The following is a 24,383-nucleotide window of genomic DNA, read 5'->3' as shown; positions in this document are numbered from 1 at the left end:
GCTCGAACTCACAAACCGTGAGATCATGACCTGAGCCGAAGTTGGACACTTAACTGACTGAGCCGCCCAGGCACCCCAAGAAAAATTAATTTTTATGAGATGATTTTTTTCATCCCAAATTACTTCATAATTAAGAAATTTTATGTATTTATTGGCTTATATCTGCATTATGTTATCATGTCTCCATTTTATAATTTCTATCTAATCTGAAACTCCTTCAATTGGAGAACAATTAGTGAAATTTACTGACTGGCCACATTTGCTAAGAATATGCTCCATATAGGTGCCTACACAGATCCTGTTCCCTATCAGCTTGGAGTCTAAAACAAGGGATAGAGATATGTAAACAAGTAACTACTTCAGGTCATGGGAGTGGGGTAAAGGAATGGGTATTAAATGTCTCAGAAAAGTTACAGTGCTATGACTCCAAGATGAAAGGATTACTTAATACTGGGAAGGACCAAAAACAAACTCTTCCATGAATGTAGCATTTAATATTCCTTGAAGGCTAAGTAGGATTTTAAAAGATCTATGTAGTTTTAAAAACAATGTACTCTAGGGGCGGCTGGGTGGCCCAGTCGGTTAAGCGTCCGACTTCAGCTCAGGTCACGATCTCGCGGTCCGTGAGTTCGAGCCCCGCGTCGGGCTCTGGGCTGATGGCTCAGAGCCTGGAGCCTGCTTCCGATTCTGTGTCTCCTTCTCTCTGCCCCTCCCCCATTCGTGCTCTCTCTCTGTCCCAAAAATAAATAAACGTTAAAAAAAAAAATTTTTTTTTTAATTAAAAAAATAAAAACAATGTACTCTATATAACTGACACCTCAATGAAACTGGTTGAAGAATAAAAAAGTGTCGGGGCTCCTGGGTGGCTCAGTCGGTTGAGAGTCTGACTTTGGCTCAGGTCATGATCTCTCAGTTGACGAGTTTGAGCCCTGCATCAGGCTCTGTGCTGACAGCTCAGAGCCTGGAGCCTGCTTCAGATTGTGTCTCCCTCGCTCTCTGCCCCTCCCCACTCATGCTCTGTCTCTGTCTCAAAAATAAATAAACATTAAAAAAAAAATGTTCACACTCCCAGCAGGGGCAATACATTTAACAAAGGTACCCTAGGTTCCCACAGTAAGACAAGAACCTACATTGAGATTGGGATCTATATTTCCTACAGGAGGATCTCCTAGGCTTCTCTCTCTTCTCATTCTATATACTAACTATGTGATCTCATTCACTCCTACACACTGATGATTCCAACCATGTTTCTTGCCCAAATGTCTCCCAACCTCTAGAACCATATATACAACTACTATTCTATAATGTCTGCATTTTACCTGGGTGCACCAAAGATTAACTCATACTAACACGTCCAAAATTAAAGTTAGCATACTGCCCATAAACCTGTTCCTCCATTGGTTTACTTCTCATATTCCTTAAATACTCAGATCAAAAACTCAGGAGTCATTTTGATTTCTGTCATTCATATCTAATTTATCAATCACTAAGCCCTCTATGTTCAATCTCTGCTGCCACTGCAACTGAATTGTAATTGATCTTCTAACCATCATCTCTGCACTCCCTTGACCTTACCCCAAAACTGATACTGCCTTTAATACTATACTCTTAAATGCAAATCGAATTGTATCACCTTCTGTCTCAAAACCACCCAATGGGGGCGCCTGGGTGGCGCAGTCGGTTGAGCGTCCGACTTCAGCCAGGTCGCGATCTCGCGGTCCGTGAGTTCGAGCCCCGCATCAGGCTCTGGGGTGATGGCTCGGAGCCTGGAGCCTGTTTCCGATTCTGTGTCTCCCTCTCTCTCTGCCCCTCCCCCGTTCATGCTCTGTCTCTCTCTGTCCCAAAAATAAATTTAAAAAAAAAAAAAAAAAAACCACCCAATGGCTCCTTATCATTTAGAAAAGAAACTCTGAAGTCCTTACACATGATCAAAAGAAGACGGGGAACTTCCTATGACATTTAGTTATCTGCAGGACACTCTCTACTCAGTAGAATTTAGGCATCTTAGAGGCCAGAGCTGTATGTTCTCAGTACTGACCACAGTTTATCCATAAGAGAATACTTCATGAATGGAGACTCGGCGAGGAGGAGAGTAGACTTCCCAACACTCCTCCACTCTAGGGACTCTATTCTCCAGCCACCTTCGCTTTCTTTTTCTAACTTTGTACACTACTTCTCTCAGGCTGGAATGAATGCCCTACCCAATCTTACTCAACTCCGTGTAGGGTCTTCTCCTCTGTGCTCCACTCACACTGTGCACATAGTTCTAATAGAAACCTTATAAAACTGCCTTATAATCATCTGTGGTCACTTGAAGACAAGATCATAAAAATCATAAAATCACTATCTCTATACCTTAAAAATCTATTATAATTGTCATTTGTATTTGTCATTCCTATAATAGAGTAAGTTGCTAGATAGTAAGGACTGTGGCTTATTTATCTCTATACATATAACTTTTAGGGGCTGACCTGGGTTCCCCTCCACCACTCAAAGTTCGTATGTCAAAGCTCTAATCCCTAGTACCTTAGAATGTGACTGTATTTAAAGCAGACCCTTTAGGGACATCTGGGTGGCTCAGTCGGTTAAGTGTGCTGATTTCTGCTCAGGTCATGATCTCACTGTGTGTGAGATTGAACCCCACTTCGGGCTCTGCACTGACAGGCCCTGTCCCACCTGTGCTCACTCGCTCACTCTCTCTCTCTCCCTCTGTCTCTTTCTCAAAATAAGTAAAAAAAAAAAAAAAAAAAAACTTAAAAAATAAAACAAAGTAGAACCTTTAAAGAGGTAATTAAGATAAAATAAGGTTGTATGGATACGTTCTAATCTGATCTGTCTCCTTACAAGAAGGGGAAATTTGGACAAAGAGATACCAGGGGTGCACGCACACAGAGAAAAGACCACATGAGGACGCAGAAAGAAGGTAGCCATCTGCAAGCCAAAGAGAAAAGCGTCAAGAGAAACCAAACCTGCTAACACTTTCATTTTGGACTTCTAGCTTCCAGAACTGTAAGAAAATTAATCTCTGTGTTTTAAGCCACTTTTAGTCTGTAGCATTTTGTTATGGAAGCTCTAGCAAACTAAAACCATAACACAGAGCATTATGTATCTGCCACACAGTAATTATTCAACATTTATTATGTCTGAGTATCTCTACCGCAAGAGCAAGGATTGTCACAGTCGTCTTTGTATTCTATGCACGCAGCTCAGTAACTAGTACATGGTACTCATAAATACTAATAAAGAATACGAATGAGTATGGCTAAAACAGAGCCCACAGAGGGATCCAAAAGCTGGAGTGAAGCTGTGAGCTTTTATTCCTAAGCAACTAGTACAAAATGGAAGATTTTGAGAAGACTCAAGACTAGGGCTGAAATTTCAGCAAAATTAGCTAAATGACAGAATGTATGTGACTGCAACTGAGGGCTAGAAAAGAGACACGACACAGAATGGGGAAGAGTTAAACATATGTATCACATATCTGTAAGATAATAATTAGGGTCAAATATCTGATACTAGTTACATTTAGCACAAGTTGAAATTCTTTTGGCTAACACATTTAATTTCTGTCCACATCATCCTCAAGGGAGAGAATCTGGGTAAACACTTAGGCAACATGTATAGCCTTCAGAATACTGGCTTTTGTCTTCTATGTATATGCTAGTTTTTTGTTTTCCCAAATGGTCAAGGGTTCTACAAAACAGAACACTGTAAGCTTTCAAATACTCATGGGAGCTTGTAAAAGTAATACAACATTCATGTAATTTCCACTTGCTACACAACAGACCCTGAGGTTGTTTTCCTAATACATAACAAGTGGTTCTGCTGCTAAGAAAAAACCAGGCCTCTTAACGTAAAGATATGAAATAACTTGAACAGAGCCAAAATGATATTCTTGAATTATATCAGACTTTTTTGCATCTAAAACAGTGAAGAAACAAAGTTACAAGTGTACCATGTCAACTCTGTGAGATACAGCCATGTTGTTTGATTATACAACTGCACTGGATAGGAAAAGGTTATTATGCACCAGAAACCATTGCTTCTTTCTTAAAAGTAGTGTTATTTCAATGTGCTTATAATTAAGTAACATGTGGGGGGAAATCTGGATTAAACTTCTAAACTGGCTTTTTCTAACCATTCAAATATTTATTTTTTACAATCAGTCCCTAAATTTTTTCTAAAATAGATTAAATTTTCAGTGTGGTTCAGGGAATATAATATGCAGCAATTGGTACCCACTAAGCACCTAATTATAAAAAATTAAAGCACAATTTCTTTCTTTCTTTCTTTTTTTTTTTTAATGTTTATTTTTCAACGTTTTATTTATTTTTGGGACAGAGAGAGACAGAGCATGAATGGGGGAGGGGCAGAGAAAGAGGGAGACACAGAATCGGAAACAGGCTCCAGGCTCTGAGCCATCAGCCCAGAGCCTGACGCGGGGCTCGAACTCACGGACTGCGAGATCGTGACCTGGCTGAAGTCGGACGCTTAACCGACTGCGCCACCCAGGGGCCCCTAAAGCACAATTTCAATAATAATAATGATAATAATAAAAATACGACTATTAACTTCTATGGAACACTTACCATGTCTCTGGCACTATGCTAAGGGCTTAAGGTATTTAGGTTGAACCATATGAAAATCGTGGTTTTTAAGGTTTAACCTAATACATTTTCTCATTTAACCCTTACAATGACCCCCATGAGAAGAATACCATAATTATCCCTATTCTGCAGATAAGGATACTAAATTTAGAGGACTAAACTCGATTGTGTTAATGAACTAGGAAACTACCGAATGGGGACTAACACTTAAGTATAAATCCAAAGTCCAAGCTCTTATTTACTACAGTTTCAGCAACCTCTGTGTCTTGAAAACTAAAACACAGTGTAGGCACTCAGTACTCTCATACTTTGCTCAATGCCACTATAGACACTTGTGCAGACTGGACCCTCACCAAGGGCTCCAGCAAGGAAATCAAATGAAGCTGACATCCAGCCCATTCCTCTCACCACCCAAACTGTGATTCTGTTGCAGGATGCCATCTACACAGAAGAATGAGATTCTCTCATTCACATAAAATTGTTATACTGGCTAACAGTGACCCTGATGCTGCTGGTAAAAGAAAAAAAAAATTGTGAGAAGAATTTAACAATACAGATTAAAAGGCTTAAAAGAGATATATACATCCTTTGATTCAGAAATTTCACTTTAAGAAATTCATTCTAAGGAAATAGCTATGGATGTACAAAAAATTTATGCTACAAAGACAGTCATCAGTGTTATAATAGAGGAAAAAACTAAAAAATCTAATATGTCCATCAATAGGGTATTGGCTATTACAGTACATCTATGTGATTAAAATAATGTCTTAGAAATATATTAGCTCATAAGCTTTTCACAAAATACTGCATGAATGACAAAGTTTATAAAAATTATGTTCTTATTTTAATAAAGATATGCACGTAAGTATTCCATATACAATACATCTGTGTAAGAGAAAGAAAGAACACAAGATAATGGAATTAAAGGTTACTTTAATAATCTGTTTTTAATCTTTAGAAATTTTTCTATACAACATATATAAAAAAAAGTCAAAATGAAGCAAAAGAAACAAAAACTAATGAGGCAAATGTCCTAATACAAAGCTTAAGAACTGATACCAGGTGCAGCTATGTAAAATTTCATTCTGCCTCTTAACTTGGTATTAGGACATGTGATTTACTGTGCTCTAAATTTAGATAAGAAATACTTAATTTCATTTGAAAACGACAAATACAGGTTCTAACATGTAGCCTAAGAACTACTGCCCATAAATACAGAAACAAAGCAGAAACTGTATGCTAAATACTTTAGATGACTGAAACTTACATACATTCGTAAGAAATAAAAAAACATCTTTGATGTGTTATCACCTGTTGAAGAACAGAATTCTCAATAGGTTGAGAAAGAGAATAACAGCCCCTGCCAGCTGGAAATTGGACTGGCGCTATCAGCTAGGCCTTGGTGTACTCATATCAAATATAAACAATTTTATAGAACACAACCTCAGAAAAGGCCACTCTGTGACCATGATGAATCAAGATAAAGCAAGAGCACCTCAAAATCATATGTAAACATAGACAAAAGCATAACATTGTCCCAGCCACAAAAATAACTTAGTATAATCCTATCTTGGAGATTATGAGTGACCACTGCTTCTTTACCCATCACAGTTTTGGCCTTCCTCCATTCTTCTTGTCTTCCAGGTTCTTAAAATACCTAATCACAAAATTACCCCCACTTCCCAATAGCATCCAATCTACTGTAAAGTCATACTTAAATCCTCTCCAAAATTCTTAACACAAGCTCAAATCCTATATTGTTCTACATTATACATATTCTTCCTTGTTACAAGGAATCAGTAAATCCATTTTGTTTAACTACAGATATGTTCCTGGCAGTCCTCCCTGAAGGGCACTCAAAGAGCTGGGACTACAGATTTCAGTACAGGGTGGAATTAGGAACAAAACAATAAATTTACATTAAAAATACCCACAATCCATAGAATACATACTGTCTACCTAAAGGGGTCTTTTACTATGTAAACATATCCTATAATGAGTTCTCACCAATTTAGAATTCCCAGTGTTTATCAGCAATGGTGGTGTTGACTAAATAAACAAACTTTGGAAGGAAAAATAAGATTAAAACAGAGAGGGAAGCAAACCATAAGAGACTCTTAAATACAGAGAACAAACTGAGGGCTACTGGAGGGAGGTGAGTGGGGGTATGGGCTAGATGGGTGAAGGGCATTAAGGAAGGTACTTGTTAGGATGAGCACTGGGTGTTCTATGTAAGTGATGAATCACTGGGTTCTACTTCTGAAACCAATACTACACTGTATGTTAACTAACTTGAATTTAAATAAATAAATATCTTTATAAATCTAAGCAGATCTCTTAAAAAAGTGTTTATATCAAATTCTCAACTACCCAGTTTTCCACCCTACCTGAACAAAGCAAGAATCTAAGTACAAAAGGTAAAAAGTAAATGAAGAAACTAAACCCTGAACAGAATACTTAAAATAATAAAATCCTCTAATTTAAATCCATTACTTAATTTAATAAGTTAATTTAGTAATGAAATTTAAGTATATTATGCGTTCCTCTTCAAAAAGTTTTTAAGTACAATAATATGTCATTAAAACCAACTTATCTATCTGAGACATCGGCATACTTTAGTATTTAAACTTTCAAATATCTTCTCATTGATCACCAAAGTGAACCTTGCCCACTGCATGCTTACCTCCTGGGTCCTTATCTGGATTGTACTCTAAAGCATTGCTACAGATTAGGTCAATATCTTTCAGAAAATCTTTAGCAGTCAGGTAATTATGCTTATCAATTTTAGTTATTACTGTCGATAAATCCATTGGTTCCTTGATTACTTCAAGATAATCTGAAACCTAAAACAAACAGGATATTTTAATGAAAATTACTTCTGCTATTTCACATGATCTACTCATAAAAACACAAAATAAAACCATAAAATTATTTAAAAATTCAATCTAAAGATCTAAAAAATAATTACAAATAAGGATAAAATTGTAGAGCAATTTACGCTACTAAAGTTACTACTTTGAAGTCATACTTTCCATGAAAAGCTTCAGTTTCAAGTCATATCTAAATCAACTCTGAAATGTTTCTCATCTTGAAATATAAAGCCAATTTGTGTCAGCTGTTTTTGCCCCCAGGCCTTTGTACATACCTGAGAAGAGAATGTATGGGTAAAAGCACCCAATAAGTATCAATGCATGTTACTTCAAGAAATTTTTTTAAAGGAAATTAAGAAACATAGATTTTTCATATTATTTATTAGAAAAGTTCTCTGGTAAATCTATTTAAAATCTTAAAACAAAACAAAACAAAACAACTCCCCCCCCACCACCAAAAAAAAAAAAAAAAACACTTTCTTTCTCAATTTTCCAGGGTTTCATGGAAAGTGTTTTCTGCTCCTTTGGAGTCATTACAAACATTTTGAGTCAATTATATAACAAAAATAAGTATTGCTTTCATGACTAGAAGATTTACTTGAACTTCCCTAATCATAAATAAATTCATAAGTAAATGTGCTCTATTGTGATTTTCTGAGAGATAACTCAAAATAGGAGCTTAATTAAGTCACAATTTGCCCAATGTTTTATATCATTTGACCACTAAGAAATCTCTTACCAACCTATCTCTACTGCCTCCCCCAATGCAAATCTCAAATCAAGCAATCAGGTCTGATATAAAAACAGTCTTAGAAACATCTACTTACTCCAGAATCAAATTCTGGAGCTAGGATAATTTCCACTCTTTGAAACTAAAGGCTACTTTTTCTCCATTGCAAATACACACATACACACACAAACACACACATACACTCTCTCACACACACATACACACACATATATACATATTTTATACACGTTTTAAAATGTTTAGGTTAACTGTGTGTGCATGTTTTATTGTTGAACTTCTAGGAGTCAAAAAGCCAGTCAATCTCCTTATAGGGGAGGTAATGAAGCTATAATGAACAAGCAATAGTTCAGAAGGTATTATTAGTTGGATTCTTGGCCCTGGCATTGGCATGCCTTGAGTACATGTGGAAAATGTCTATTAACTGCAAAGCACTACAAAAATTTATACTAGTAAAGATTATAAAATTTTTGTTGTAATATTTAATTTTAAATTCTACATTTATTTTCTAAACTTTTCTTTCTCTGAAGTCTGCTTTGGAATTCCATAGTTTTTAAACATTTCAAATTTATTATTTGAATATAAATGTTTATGTTTTAGGTTATTTAAATGTTATCTTGTTTTCCCCTCGTGTTTCACACAGACCTCTATCTTTTCAGCTTTAAGAACACAGAACCAGTAGCAGAATGAACATAACAAAGAATAAAGGAGAAAATAAGAAACATAACCCTTGAATAAAAGTTTTATCTGACCCAGATTTTTCTATCCCTTTCCACTGCCTTACCATCATTTATAAAACTTTTACTCTATCACACATGGCATTTGAAATCTGACCATCTCTTCTGGTTAGAAAGAAAGAGAGTTCTCTGGAGGAAAGGCAAAACTGGTTTAGTGCAGGAGGTTGACTTGAGATCAAGCCCTTATCAAATAAGTGTCAGAGGCCCATACCCAATTTGAAATAAAAATAAACATCTAAAATAATCCTTAAAGTTGGGCTAAAAGTTTTAACTTATCTGAAAACACTAAGAGGTGAAGAAAAATGTTCCACAAATGTAAAATGGTATGTATTAATTGCAAAAGCAAATTAGCAATTCCTGTCATTTCAATAGAAAATTTAAGGTAGCTATGATATAAAATAAAGAATGAAGGCTTTGAATTTCAAAAAAACCTCCGAGCCTTGGCTATGTCACTTGCCTGTGAGCCTCAGTTTCCTCAGCTGCAACTTAAAAATAATGATTCTGTGAGGTTGTTAAAAGGATCAAATGGATAAAACTATGTATTTTGGATAAATATACAAATAAAATACAGATAGTTCCTCTACTCCCCCAAAGAAGGAAAATAGCTATTTTCAGAGGGGAAAAACAACACTGGTTCATTCTTCCCAGTCATAGATGAGGTAATGATTCCAAAGGAATCTGCTCAGGTCCAAAAGTACAGATTTCACAAGAAGTACACAACATTAAACTATGAATCATTGCAAAATTCAAATTAATAAAAAGATGAAGAAAAAACTTAAAACTAAAAACACCAAAGCTGTTCAAACATGGAGTCTGAACTATAAGAAGAAGGCCAGTAAAGACTGCATCGTGCTCATCCACATGCTATATTATCCCAGGATAAAACAAAACAAAAAAACAACAAATTTTAACTATGGTATTATAGTAGATCCCAAATGGAAAATTTCTTATCACCACAAACCATGCTCCCACAAGGACACAAAACAATACACATTGAAAGTGAGAAATTTTCCACTGGGAGCAGAGAAAATCCCTGCAGAAAAAAATAATTTTGGCATAAGATATGCTTAACATCAAACAGCATCTTAGTTACAGGCATTTCCAAAATATGAAAGACAAATTTCAGGTTTCTTAGCCACCTCTTTCACAATCGTATACATAATTTGGAAAATGCCAAAATTAATTGGTATTGATTGGTTAATAACAATATACTTTTTAAGAGCAAGATTTATCCTGGAATAAAAATAGTCTAGTATGGACATTTCACTAAAGTAACTTTTAATCCTCTTCTTACATTGAAGAGTAAGAGATCACAAAGATCAATACTAAATAAGAGGACATACGAATTGGTCACCAATTTCATCCAAAAGTCACCAGATGTTTGCTGATGACATTGGTGGTTATCACATGGATTAAAATTTTACAGGCTAGGGGTAATATTCATCCATGCCTTTGCTTTTTTTCCTTCCAAAAAAAGATGTCAATATTTTTTTCTTTTAGCCAGTTCAACTTCACTGTTTGCACACTACTGAAACAAGACCTCTTCAATATCCACCGGTTTGCTGAAGATGTTAAAACGTTTATCCGTCGCCAGCCTCTTGGTTACATCCCTGAGAAACAACCGCAGCTCTCTTAAAGTATTTTCCTCCTGGTCCTCCATCCGGTTTTTTTCTGATTCTGATAACTGACGAGGTGGAGAAGGTAGTGCAAGAGGAAGCACTTCCATAGCACAAAGACCTAAAGAAAATAAAAGAAAATGTTGAGATTCCAACATGGCAGGGCCAGGACCTCAATTACTTTTCTGGCATTCTCTCAAAAAAGAACTCCAAAATATGTGTGAACCACTTGCAAATCCAGCCAGTAAAAATTTGAACAGAAACCAACAGTATATTAGAGAAGAGAATTATTTCACAAAATAACTCACAGTAGGACTCCTTTAAATGGCAAATGATATGATTTTAAATAATTTGATTTTGAAATATTATTTACATACAACTTATGAGAAATATTTCAACTCAACAAAAATATCTTCAGGTGAAGAACTGTATACCAATTTGCTTAAAATCAGTGTTGCTTAAAAACCTTCTTCTCAAAATGGGGTTGCCCGATATGCATGAAAGTGAAATGGGCAAGTAACAATTCTTTGATCCTTCCCACTCCCAAAAGAGCTTTGATTTTAGACAAGTCTTTTCTACTCTAATATTCTCAATACAACATAGTAGGGGTAGTGAATGGCACACACCTGTGTAGGGAGCAAAAAAAAAAATTAGGAACTAAAACAAGAATCCCAAAGACATGGATAAGATGGAAAATCCAGTCTACAGTGTTATATGTAAAATTTACAGTATTCATTTCCGCCTAAACAAACACAAAACCTTCTTAAAAAGTAAAGTATTAACTTTCCTAAACACATTATTCCCTAATTCCTTAAAAGTTTTTCCCAGTATCACACTGAACTTCAGGATTAAAATTCTAAGGATTCTCGCTGATTTCTAAATAGCCCCTAAGACAAAAAATGAAAGTAAATAGAAGCAACTCAAAAAGAAGAAGAATTATGTTAATCCTTAACACAGAAAATTCAAATCTTTGAGACTAAAATGTATCTGAGAACAAGTAAGATACCTTATTAAAATGAATCATTACATAATAAAATATTTTAAGTACTGTTATTTTGATTAACAGGAAGCAACAACCAAGAATCAGAAGGTGTAACTTCCATATTTAATTTTCCAAGGTTGCTAGGGGGGGTAAACTCACAACTATAGCCATATGATAGGTGCTCATTTTTAGAACTCTGAGAAAATGTGAAAAGGAGTCACTAAAGAACAATAAAATAAAGTGTTGGATAATACAATCAGTAAAAAACAGAAGTAGAACAAATATGGAAAAGGAAGGACTTGGAAGGGGTGGAAATGTATTTAACATCCTACAAGAACCACAATGAGAAACATAAAAGAACAAGGGGAAAGATGCTTAAAAACTTCTAACAGGATTGTTATTTTCTAGAAGAAGCTGAGAGATTACAAAGAGGACCTTATCTTTACACATCTTTAAGATTAGAAACAGTCTTTTGATTGACCCAGAATGCATTCCTTTCTTAGGCCAGGGGGCTGAAATTTGAAATATTATGCTATCAGCCCAAATCCAAGAAAATTCAAATGCTTAAAACAAAGCCATGATAGGTTTCCAAGTGCCTCGCACAACTAACATTACAGGTGCTCAATAAATACTTGAAAAATTAGTAAGCCAGAAAAGGCAAACATTCCAATCAGCTCTTGACCTATTACACCTGCTCTGACCCACAACGTAATCGGCACACAACCTGGTGTTCTCAATCTTACAGTTTAAGTCCCCTGTACTTGAACTGACTAAAACAGAGCAGAACCAAAGACTTTTTTTCTTCAACTTTTTAAGCCTCAGAATGTGAAATCTACCAGAGTAACTGGATTGAAATGATAAGGTGAATACTTCATTAATGGTCACCTGTTAATAAAGCCTTAACAATGAGGCTGTACTTCCCAATCTCAAGTCGGGTAAACACAACGACCACTTCCGCATAGGTCCATCTAAAGGTAAGGAGAATCTAAAAAACTGACTTTATTTCCACAAAGAAATGTTTTTTTTAAAAAGTGACTCCAAGAAGGGGCATTCTTAACTTCACTCCCCATCCTCCCTCTCCCCCATTTTCCTAAAGGCTTTAGGAACTTTACCAGTGTGTTTCCTTCGTGGTGGAGCCATTGATGCCTGATTGAGAATCAATTCTTGGAAAAATTTTCTTCTGTCTTCTTCAATAGGCCTTTGAATATACAAGACCTCTTCATACTGTATTCTAAAGATACATTTAACCTACACACATACACATACACACAAAGACATTAAATATATAAAGAATTAAAAGCTTACTTATTATACCAAACTACAATTTCTTCAACTTCCAGTACCATTTTCAATTTTCATTCAGGTGGGATTAGGGTTAACCTCATCCCAGGCTATGCTGTTGAGAGATTCAACCTCATGGACTAAACAGTAATGAGAGAATGATCAGTTGCCCAAGTCGTTAATAAATTATACTATACCTGGGAGAGTCAGCAAATAGTAGCAAAAAGGATAATTGATCATAATAGTTAGATGGCAACAATCTCAAAGGACTTTTGTGTTAGAGCTAGACAGTAATTACCTAGAATCTACATTAGAGAGCTGAAAGCATGCTAACAGCACTGCCTTCTCTTATGTTCTTTCTGTGTACTTCCCATCCAGTCACTTCCTTTCCTGGGCTCTTTTCATACCAAGTCTATTCCACTGAATCCTCCAGAATCCTGGTTTCACTGCAAATAAACTATACCTTCAGTTTCTCCCCAGAATGCTCCACAATAACACCACCTTCCACACAAAACTCCCAAACAATATTAAGCCAGTCATTCTCACATACCTCACAGTTCCTTCCTACTGGTGATTACCTACCTCTCCTTTATTTACCTGCTGTATAGAGAGGCTTTGACCCCAGATGTCCCCCTTGCAATATAGGCTGTTGAAATCCTCCACATCATCCATATTAATCTACACACTTTAATTTTTATGTTTTTCTAGAAGGTCTATATTCTACTTCTAGACACCAAACTCCCTAAGAATAGAGACCATTTCTTACTCATCTGTCTTCCTATATGTACCACAGTGACTAGTACATACTAATGTTTAATTAGCATGGACATGGACTGAATGAGTAAAGCCTGTATTTTTTTTTTCCTTGCCCAGATCAACTGGAAACTGCAAATGGGAAAAGGTTATTAATAAGGAAAGAAGAACCAACTATGAGACAATGAGGAAACACTGGATGAAAATTCAAGGAATCAGATCCTAGCCCAAATTTAGCCACACATTTAAGGTAAACTACATAATCTATTTAATTTGTCATGTCTACATGTCTACTTACTAAGAATTCCTAAATATTATTTCAATCGAACTTATAACAATGAGGTATGTAGGAGTCCTTCATTTTACAAATGAGAAAACTTAGACTTGGAAAGGTTTAAGTAACTGGATTAAGGTCACAAAGTATAAGTAAAGAGAGAACACTAGATCACATAATCTCTAAAGGCCTTTTCCAGCTCTAAAATTCTAAGACAGAAAAGACACAATCAATGAAAAGCAGAATTCAAAAATTTGCATAGAGAACTATCTACCTCAACCCAAAGCCAAATCCTTTTAAGAGTTTATAAAATTTCACCCTGTCTCCAATATTTTTTTTTTTTTGTAGACTACTCTCATGTACAATTCCCCCAACCCATTGATCTATGCTTCGCTGGCCCTTCTTCAAAAGTTCTGGCAAGCAAATTTACCAGTGCACACCCACTGTGTGCTAAATATAATGTCAAATAGTGCAATTATAAACTTGAAGAAAATATAGTTACTTCCTGCTGTCAAGGATCTTAAAAGTTTCATAAGAAAGCATTATAGTACCACACCAGGAGTGTTGTAACACAGGCAGAGAAACAGAAGAGACTCTGCAAGAGTCTGCAAGAGGTAAGGGTGAAGAGGCATTAGATATAGCAAAAATAGCTAACATTAACTGGGTCTTGAAAAATAAACAAAATGCAATACCCTAGAAGTACCAGGATTTTGTTCAAGAGCAGCAAAACATTTAATTTCAGTTTTAAATATTCTTCCTTCTGATAATTGTTCAACACTGTGTTGAACTTTGTGAATACAAAAGCATACCAAGAGTAAATCTACAGTAATCCCCTGATACTCCTGCCAGGTTATTACCAACAGCTTAGAATCCATCACTTTATAAGTAGGCTACATTTTACTTTAAATTTGCCCCTAACTTTATCTTCTGACATTCCCAGCCTCAAATTACATGCTGCAACTGAACACACCTCAGATAATTCCCTGAAATCATGTGCTTTCACACCGGCTCACAGTGGCCTCTATATGTGCTATCAGCTCTTTCCAACCCTGTTTTTAACTCTCTGCTCAAGCCAATGCTTTCTGGGTAATTCTTTCTCTGATTTTCTCAGATACACTCAGGCATACTATCTAATATCCCTCCATCAAACTTAAAAAAAAAAAATTTTAATTTTTTATTTATTTTTGAGAGAGAGACAGAGTGTGAGCAGGGGAGGGACACACACACACACACACACACACACACACACACACACACACACACACACAGAATCTGAAGCAGGCTCCAGGCTCTGAACTGTGAGCACACAGCCTGACACAGGGCTCGAACTCACAAACCATGAGATCATGACCTGAGCCAAAGTTGGATCCTTAACTGACTAAGTCACCCAGGTGCCCCCATCAAACTTTAAAGTTCAATGATTTTTAGTAAATTAATTCAGTTGTGCAATCATCACAAGTCAGTCTTAAAATATTTCCATTACCTCCAAAAAGCTCCCTTGTGTCCATCTAGCCCCAATCTCCACATTCATACTCCCAGCCCAACAACCACTGATTTACTTCCAGTCTCCAGAGATTTATCTTTTCTAGAAATTGTGTATCAGACAATTGGTAGCCTTTCTGTCTAGCTTCTCTCAATATATCGAAGTGCACCTACATTGTAGAAAGTATCAGCAGTTCATTCCATTTAATGCTGAACAGTATTTCCCTGGATGTATATACAATATTTCATTTTACCAATCAACAGTTAATGAATACTTGAGTTGTTTCCACTATTATGAATAATGCTAGTAGGAACATTTGCATTCAAGTCTTTGTGTGAACATAATTCTCTTGTGTAGTTACCTAGAATGCCAAGTTATAGCCTAAGTTTATGACTAACATCTTCAGAACTGCCAGTTTTTTTCAAAAATGGCTACACCGCTTTATAATTCCACCAGCAATATATTAGGCCTCCAGTTTCTCTACATCCTTGTCAACACTCCATATTGTCTAGTGATAGTACATACAGTGGTATCCCATTCCTGAATAACTAATGATCTTAAGAATCTTTTCTTGGGGCGCCTGGGTGGCTCAGTCGGTTGAGCATCCGACTTCAGCTCAGGTCATGATCTCATAGTCTGTGAGTTCGAGCCCCGTGTTGGGCTCTGTGCTGACAGCTCAGAACCTGGAACCTGCTTCAGATTCTGTGTCACCCTCTGTCTCTGCTCCTCCACTGCTCATGCTGTGTCTCTCTTTCTCTCTCTCAAAAATAAACATTTGGAAAAAAAAAAAAAAAGGACCTCTTCTTGTGCTTTATTAGCCCAAGAGAATACATACTCTTTGGCGAAATGTGTATTTAAATCTTCAGCCCATTTTTAAATTGTAGTGTTCTTTTTTTAACTTAATTGTGGTAAAACAGAACATAAAATCTGCTATTTTTATCATTTTTAATTGTACAGCCTATAGTATTAAGTATATTCACAATGTTATGCAACCATTATTACCATCTATCTCCAGAACTTTTTCATCCTCCCCAAGTAAAATTCTGTATCCATTAAACACTAACTCCCCACGCTCTCCCTTTTCCCAGTCCCTGGCAATCACCATTCTACTTTCTATCTCTACAAATCTGATTATTCTAGGAACTTTTTTAAAAAAGGAATCATGGGGCACCTGGGTGGCTCAGCTGGTTAAGCATCTCTTGATTTTTGGCTCAGGTCATGATCTCACTCACTGCTCATGAGATCGAACCCCATATAGGGCTCTGTGCTGATAGCATGGAGACTTCTTGGAATTCTCTCTCTCCCTCTCTCTCTCTGCCCCTCCCCTGCTTGACCTCTTTCTCCCTCTCTCTCTTTCAAAATAAATTAATGTTAAAAAAAAAAAAGGAATCATGTATTTGTCCTTTTGTGACTGGCCTATTTAACTTAGCATAATGCCTCAAAATTTCATTTATGCTGAAGCATGTGTTAAAATTTCCTTCCTTTTCAAAGCTAAATAATGTTATATTGTATGTATATGCCACTTTTTCTTTATCCATTTGTCGAAGGACATTTGTGTGTTTCTACCTTTTGGCAATTGTGTCACGAACATGGGCATACAGATATCTGTTCAAATCCCTGCTTTTACTTCTTCTGGGTGTATACCAGAAGCAGAATTGCTGGATCATATGGTTATTCTGTTCAACATTTTTAAGGAATCACTGCACCATTTATTTCCAATGAGACTGCACAACTTTATACTCAAGCGCTCCAATTTCTTCACATCTTGCCCAATATTAGTCATTTTTTTGTTTTTATGATAACAGCCTTCCTAATGAGTATTAACTGACATCTCATTGTGGTTTTAATTTGCATTTCCCTAATGAGTAGTGATGTTCAGCATCTTTTCATGAGCTTCTTGGTCATTTGAATACCCTCATTGCGGGGAAGTATGGTTGGTTGGATTTTTTTGTTCTTGAGTTGTAGGAGTTCTTTATATACTCTGGATATCAATCCCTTACCAGATATATGATTTGCAAATATTTTCTACCATTCTGTGGGTTCCCTTTTCACTCTGATAGTGACCTTTGATGCAACAAGTTTTTAGTGTTGATGAAATCCAATATATCTATTTTTTCTTCTGTTGCCTGTACTTGTGGTATCATAGCCAAGAAACGGTTACAAAATCCAAAGTCATAAAGCTTTCCTATTATGTTTTCTTCTAAGGGTTTTACAGTTTTAAGTTTTCTGTTTAGTTCTTTGACCCATTTTGAGTTAACTTTTGCATATGGTAATAAGGGCCCAATTCATTTTTTTTTTAAGTTTTATTTAAGTAATCTCTACACCCAATGTAAGGATCAAACTCACAGCCCCAAGATCAAGAGTCGCATGCTCTCCCGACTGAGCCAGCCAGTTCCCCACATCATTTCTTTTGCATGTGAAATTCCAGTTTTCCCATCATCATTTATTGAAATCACTACCCTTTCCTCCATGAATGGTCTTCACACTCTTGTTGAAAATCATCTGTTGTAGTCGTATATTGAAAGATTCTTTCTTTTTTTTTTTTTTTTTTTAAATGTAATCTCTATACCCAATGTGGAGCTTGAACTCATTACCCTGAGATCAAGAGTTGCATGCTCTAGTGACTGAGCCAGCCAGGCACCCTGAAAGAGTTCTTAATACATTCTAGTTTTGAGTCTTATGAAGATATGCAACATGATATATTTGAAGTATTTCTCCCCAGTCTGTGGCTTGTTTTCTCATTTTGTTAATGGTGTCTTTTAAAAAGTTTTTAATTTTGATAAAGTTGCTTTTATCAATTTTTCCTCTTATGGATCATGTTTTTATATAATATAGCACGTCTCATACTGTATTATTTTTTTTAGGTCTCTCTTCCCTCTAAACTTTAAATTATTAGAGAACAGTGGCTATCTTTTGGTTTTGCACCTATTTTATTCATTCATTCGTTCATTCATTCATTCAACAAAGACTTACTGTACTAGAAATATTTACATATGTATGTATCTATTTGTGAGTACTGCATGTGTATGTGTACACATGAGAGACCCTGTAAGGCAGCTAGACACTGTGAATGAAAGCATGAAGAAACCAGACACTTGACCTGCCTTAAGCAAATTCAGACTCATGAAAACACTGCGTTGCATAAAACAGGCACACAATAAATTTTGATGAATAAACAATGGTTTTAACTTGACAAACACAAAACTCTTTATTTCCCTGACCACTCATTAAACTAAGCAACACATTACCCAGAAATTGTCTCTGCAAACTTAGAGAATACAGTACATTGTAAGTGCATGACCTTTGTAATCAGACAAACCTGAGTCCAAATCTTTGCTCTGCCATACTAGTTGTGAGACCCTAGGCAAGGTCTACGGTCTTACTTTTCTTACTCAAAGAGTTAAAAAAAACCTTGTATTAGATAATATATGTAATTGACCTCTACAGTGCCTGGCACATAGCTGCTTAAGTGGCAGCAATTCTTTCACTAGCAAAATCTTGTTTTACCTCATCTATTAAATGTTAGAGTTGTCAGTCCTCAGTTTTAAAGGCAGAGTTTATGCAATGTCTATAATGGGGAAAATTAATAATTAAGACTCAAGACTTCAAAGGTATGGAAAATGAGGTCAGAAATGAAACTAATATAGCTTCTCTGAATAAAATCTGCTTTCCAAAAACAAAATAAGTAAATAATTAAATAAAAATAAATAATAACATTTCACATACTTTAATATAGTAATAATTTATGTTCATTTACTAGAGACAGTAAACTGTGATTTAAAAACTTGTGGTGACCCTCGTAAATTTTAAGATTCACATAAATGTTTTACGACAAAAAAATTAATACTAAGATATTTCCCTTGTACATATGATTATTCATTTTCAATGCCCCTACTTGATTTTTCTACTTAAGTTATTGACTTTTAACTCCCAGTTTCTATCATAAACTGAGAGACACAAAATGACACAAAATACTGTGATGACAATATGCTGTTTGTAGTCTTTCCTAAGGGTAGCTGAGGAAATATTTCTTTAAAATTCATTTACAATATACTGAATTATATCATCTTGAGCCTGCCCATAATAATACCAAAATACAATTCGGTGAATCTCTTCAGAAATTCAAGTGCAATTCTTTTTGACCAAAGTTTGCTTTCCTTCCTGTAAATATTTATACCTCCGTCTGCTTCCTTGTTTAAAAATCTCTTTCGAAGGGGCGCCTGGGTGGCGCAGTCGGTTAAGCGTCCGACTTCAGCCAGGTCACGATCTCGCGGTCCGTGGGTTCGAGCCCCGCGTCAGGCTCTGGGCTGATGGCTCAGAGCCTGGAGCCTGTTTCTGATTCTGTGTCTCCCTCTCTCTCTGCCCCTCCCCCGCTCATGCTCTGTCTCTCTCTGTCCCAAAAATAAATAAAAAACGTTGAAAAAAAAATTAAAAAAAAAAAATCTCTTTCCTAGAGGCTAAATGTCCATCAACTGATGAATGGATAAAGAAGATGTGGTTTATATATACAATGGAATACTACTTGGCAATGAGAAAGAATGAAATCTTGCAGCAATGTGGATGGAACTGAAGGGTAGTATGCTAAGTGAAATAAGTCAGGCACAGAAAGACAGATACCATATGTTTTCACTCCTATGTGGATCTTGAGAAACTTAACAGAAGACCATGGGGGAGGGGAAAGGGGAAAAAAATAGTTACAAAGAGAGAGGGAGAGAGGCAAACCATGAGAGACTCCTAAATACAGAGAACAAACTGAGGGTGGATGGAGGAGGGGAGAAGAGGAGAGGGGAAAATGGGTGATGGGCATTGAGGAGGGCACTTGTTGGGATGAGCACTGGGTGTCATATGTAAGTGATGAATCACGGGAATCTACCCCCAAAACCAAGAACATACTGTACACACTGTATGTTAGCCAATTTGACAATAAAATAAAAAAAATAAATATAAAACACACAAAAAATATTTAAATAAAATAAAATAAATTCACCAATCACAAAAAATAAAAATAAAAAAAATAAAAATCCCTTTCCTATGCTCAATCCTCAGTTCTTTTTTCTAATTCTCCTGAATGAAGAGAAATAACTTGCTATTCCCATGTATCTCAACTAACATTCTCCAACTATCCTCAGAGTCTACAAGGTCCACAAAAGTAAATTTACTTACATTAGAATTTTGCAATAAAAGAAATCAGGCTAAGCAGGAGTTAAAACCAACGTGGTGATTTAGTGGTAAATTCCTATTTTTTATGCAACAAACATTTAGTAGGTAATTCCAATGTGTCAAGAAGTGGAAAAGTGAAGGCCGGTAACACAATCCCCTCTTCTCAAAGAGCTTGTGGTCTAGGGTCAGAGGTTCTCAAACATTTTAGTCTCTTAAAAACTATTCAGGAATCCAAAAGAGCTTCTGTGTATGTGGTTTACATCTGTCAATAATTATGTGTTAAAATTAAAACCAAGAGCATTCCAAATTATGTATACACTTAAAAACCAATTTACATGACACTGAAAATAGATTTAAAAAACAAAAAAACAAAAACAAAACACATTCTCTTGGGGCACCTGGGTGGCTCAGTTAAGTGTCTGACTGGCTTAGGTCATGATCTGTAGCTCTTAGGTCATGGGTCTGTAAGTTCAAGACCCACATGGGACTCTGCTGACAGCTTCAGATTCTGTGTCTCCCTCCCTCTCTGCCCCTCCCCCACTCACGCTCAGCGTCTCTGTCTCGGTCTCTCTTTCTCAAAAATAAACAAACATTAAAAAATGAAAAAAGAAAAGGGGCATCTGGGTGGCTCAGTCAGTTGAGCAGCTGACTTCATCTCAGGTCATGCATGATCTCACGATTGGTCAGTTCGAGCCCCACGTCAGGCTCTGTGCTGACAACTCGGAGCCTGAAGCCAGTTTCAGATTCTGTCTCCCTCTCTCTCTGCCCCTCCTCCCCCAAAAGAATAAACATTAAAAAAAATTTTTTTTAAGAAAAACAAAAAATACATTCTCTTGAAAAATGTGTTTTTCTGAATTATAAAATATAATAAATATAAAATAAAATTTAGTGAGAAAAGTGGCATTGTTTTACATTTCCTCAAATCTCTTTAATGTCTAGCTTAATGAGAGACAACAGGATTCTCATTTCTGTTTCCGTATTTAATGTTACAATATGTTGTTTTGATTGAAGTACATGAAGAAAACCCATATTCAAGCAGGTATGTAGTTGGAAAAAAGAGGAATGTGACAACTCCCTGAAAGTCTTATGGGGCCCACAAAAGTCCTTTTTTTTTTTTTTGATCAAACACCTCATCAGTAAAAAATTTTTAAATACTCATTCCAATATATGCATATTTATTTAAATATACTATTCCACTGATATTACTATTTCTATTATAAAATATATATATATAATACTTAAGATAATATGAAGACTAAAAATGAGTAAAAGTTCTAATTTTTTTTCAATATTCCCATGTACTGACTTGAGTACAAACTTACTTTGGGGACTACTGGATTAGGGGAGATATACATACAAAGAAACATCTACAAGAGACTGTTAAAGAGCTCTAAAAGATGAGATTGTTATTTTGTCAGAGAGAAAGAAAGTTATATTCCGAATAAAACATTACCCCTATGGTAACTAATTCTTTTTTGGTTTTGTTCTATTTTAAAAACTGAGTATAGAACCTTTCCTTTTCACCTCTGAATGAGTTTATTTTCTGAGAATAACAATTCAGAAAATAGAGATAAATGAAAATTGCTATAATCTTAATACCCAGAAATAATTACTATTTACACTTATTAATAGTTATGTACGTATGCAAATAACTTGACATATAATACTATATGGTTATATGTATACCATAATACTATACTGGTTACTGTATTTTTTTAACAACGTATTCACAACATCTTTTCACATTTTTTTTTTTTTTTAAGATTTTATTTTTAAGTAATCTCTACATCCAACGTGGGCTTGAACTCACACCCCTGTGATCAAGAGTCACACACTATACTGACTGAGCCAGCCAGGCACCCCATGACATCATTGTTTACATCAATGTTACATTGTTTCATGGAAGAAATCTACTACAACGTAACCAATCCCCTACAACAGGACATTTAGATAGTTTCCAATCTATGAAGAAAGGCTATAATAAATATTCTTGTATTTTTTGTGTGGTCTGCACAGTATCTTTGTGTTAGTCCATGAACAACTCTTTGGATAATTACTCATAAATAGTACTGCTGAGCCAACATGTATGTACACATTTAAGTCTATTACCTGGACTGCCCTGGACAGATTTATTTAACTGTTTTTTATATTTGCCTACTTGATAGGTTAAAATTTACATTTCACTTTTATTTTAAATTATCCACTGTATTGGAGCACCTGGCTGGCTCAGTCTGTACAGCATACGACTCCTGATCTTGGGGTTGTAAGTTCGAGCCCCACGTTGGGTGCAGAGATTAAAAAAATAAAATCATTTAAAAAAATTATCTACTGTACTGTCTTAAATGGACTCTAGTAATTGGCCGTTTCTTTCTTTTAGAATCACTTGGTTTTCTGTCTACTTCATCTCTTCTATAGATCCGGCACTTTGCTAACCTACAGTTACTTACTGTGCAACTCTCCATGTTTTTCATTCATTCCCCAAATATTTATCAATATGTGCTAAGTATTATTCACTACTATCTCAGTTTGTGACCTAAACAAAGCAAGAATTCTAATGGTAAAGCTGAAATTTAAATGAAAGGCTTGGGGGTACCTGCGTGGCCCAGTTGGTTAAACGTCCAACTTTTGGTTTTGGCTCAGGTCATGATCTCATGGTTTGTGAGTTCGAGCCCTGCATCGGGCTCCATGCAGACCGTGCAGAAGCTGCTTGGGATTCTCTCTCCTTCTCTCTCTCTGTCCCTCCCCTGCTCATGCGCGCGCTCTCTCGCTCTCTCTCTCTCTCTCTCTCTCTTAAAATAAATAAATAAACCTTAAAAAATAAATAAATAAATGAAAGGCTTGGAGGCAGAGAAGGATTTCCTAAGAACAGTATGTATATAAAACATGTCATGTAATGAGTAATCCAAGAGAATTTTCATAATCTTCACCCCACAAATGTGATGACAGATTTAGTAGCTACTTGATTAGTAAGAGTAAAGAATACAGAAAACAAAGGGAGGAAAAAGAACTGACATTTCATGATTCAACGCTAGTAAATCTCTAATATTTTAGCTACTAATTAAGGTTACTGGCACACAAATAATGAATAAATTGGATCCATTAAAAATATGACAATATAACAACACAGCAGATTTGTATGATCTAATGTTAGCCTTAAAAAAACTACCAACAGCGGGACCGATACCTGGCTGGCTCAGTTAACGAGCACGCAACTCTTGATCTCAGGGTAATGAGTTCGAGCCCCACAATGGGTGTAGAAATCACTATATACTAAACTTAAAAAAAACAAACAAAAAACCAACAACCAACAGTAAAACAGCATGTGAATAGACAACAGGAGTAGGCAAAATTGCTATATCAAGAAACTGGGTTCATAATACTTTTATTTACAAATTTTTCAAACAATGTAAGGAAAACATCAGTTAATTATATATTCCTAACCAGAAACCTTAATTACCCAAATTTTCTTTTTTTTTCCTAAAAATATTTATTCATTTTTGAGAGAGAAAGAAAGAGACAGAACACAAGCAAGGGAGAGGCAGAGAGAGAGGGAGACAAAGAATCTGAAGCAGGCTCCAGGCTCCAGGCTGTCAGCACACAGCCTGACCCAGGGTTTGAACTCATGAGCTGCAAGATCATGACCTGAGCCAAAGTCCGACCCTTAACCAACTGAGCCACCCAGGCGCCCCAATTATCTTCCTCTCTCATAAAATTATAATAAAACTACTTGACAGTGAGGATCTAATTTTTAAAAGTGGCTCCTAGGTTATGTCCAGGTTTAATCCATTTAAATCAATTTCAAGTACATTCCTACTTCATAATACCAAATATTTTATAACTCTGGTTTCCAAAATAAGTTCACGTATACTATG

The 24,383-nt window shown here is 35.9% G+C and overlaps 1 protein-coding gene across 3 annotated transcripts in view; it reads right to left on the bottom strand.

Annotated features, from left to right (window-relative positions):
* Positions 1–24,383, bottom strand: part of ATAD2B (ATPase family AAA domain containing 2B) — a 167,452-nt gene that overhangs the window by 22,521 nt on the left and 120,548 nt on the right. For 2 of the 3 annotated variants that reach the window (XM_047852433.1, XM_047852435.1), the window contains exons 20-22: positions 12,673–12,808; positions 10,503–10,699; positions 7,291–7,450 (exon numbers count right to left, since the gene is read on the bottom strand). In XM_047852433.1, the coding sequence (XP_047708389.1) occupies positions 7,291–7,450; positions 10,503–10,699; positions 12,673–12,808 (493 nt within the window). The remainder of the gene's footprint in view (positions 1–7,290; positions 7,451–10,502; positions 10,700–12,672; positions 12,809–24,383) is intronic. The other variant, XM_047852434.1, reaches the window with a different exon arrangement.

The sequence above is a fragment of the Prionailurus viverrinus genome, chromosome A3, assembly GCF_022837055.1.
Source record: "Prionailurus viverrinus isolate Anna chromosome A3, UM_Priviv_1.0, whole genome shotgun sequence".
NCBI classification, from domain to species: domain Eukaryota; kingdom Metazoa; phylum Chordata; class Mammalia; order Carnivora; family Felidae; genus Prionailurus; species Prionailurus viverrinus.
The sequence above is the reverse complement of the archived record's forward strand: the minus strand, read 5'-3'. Positions and strand labels throughout refer to the sequence as shown.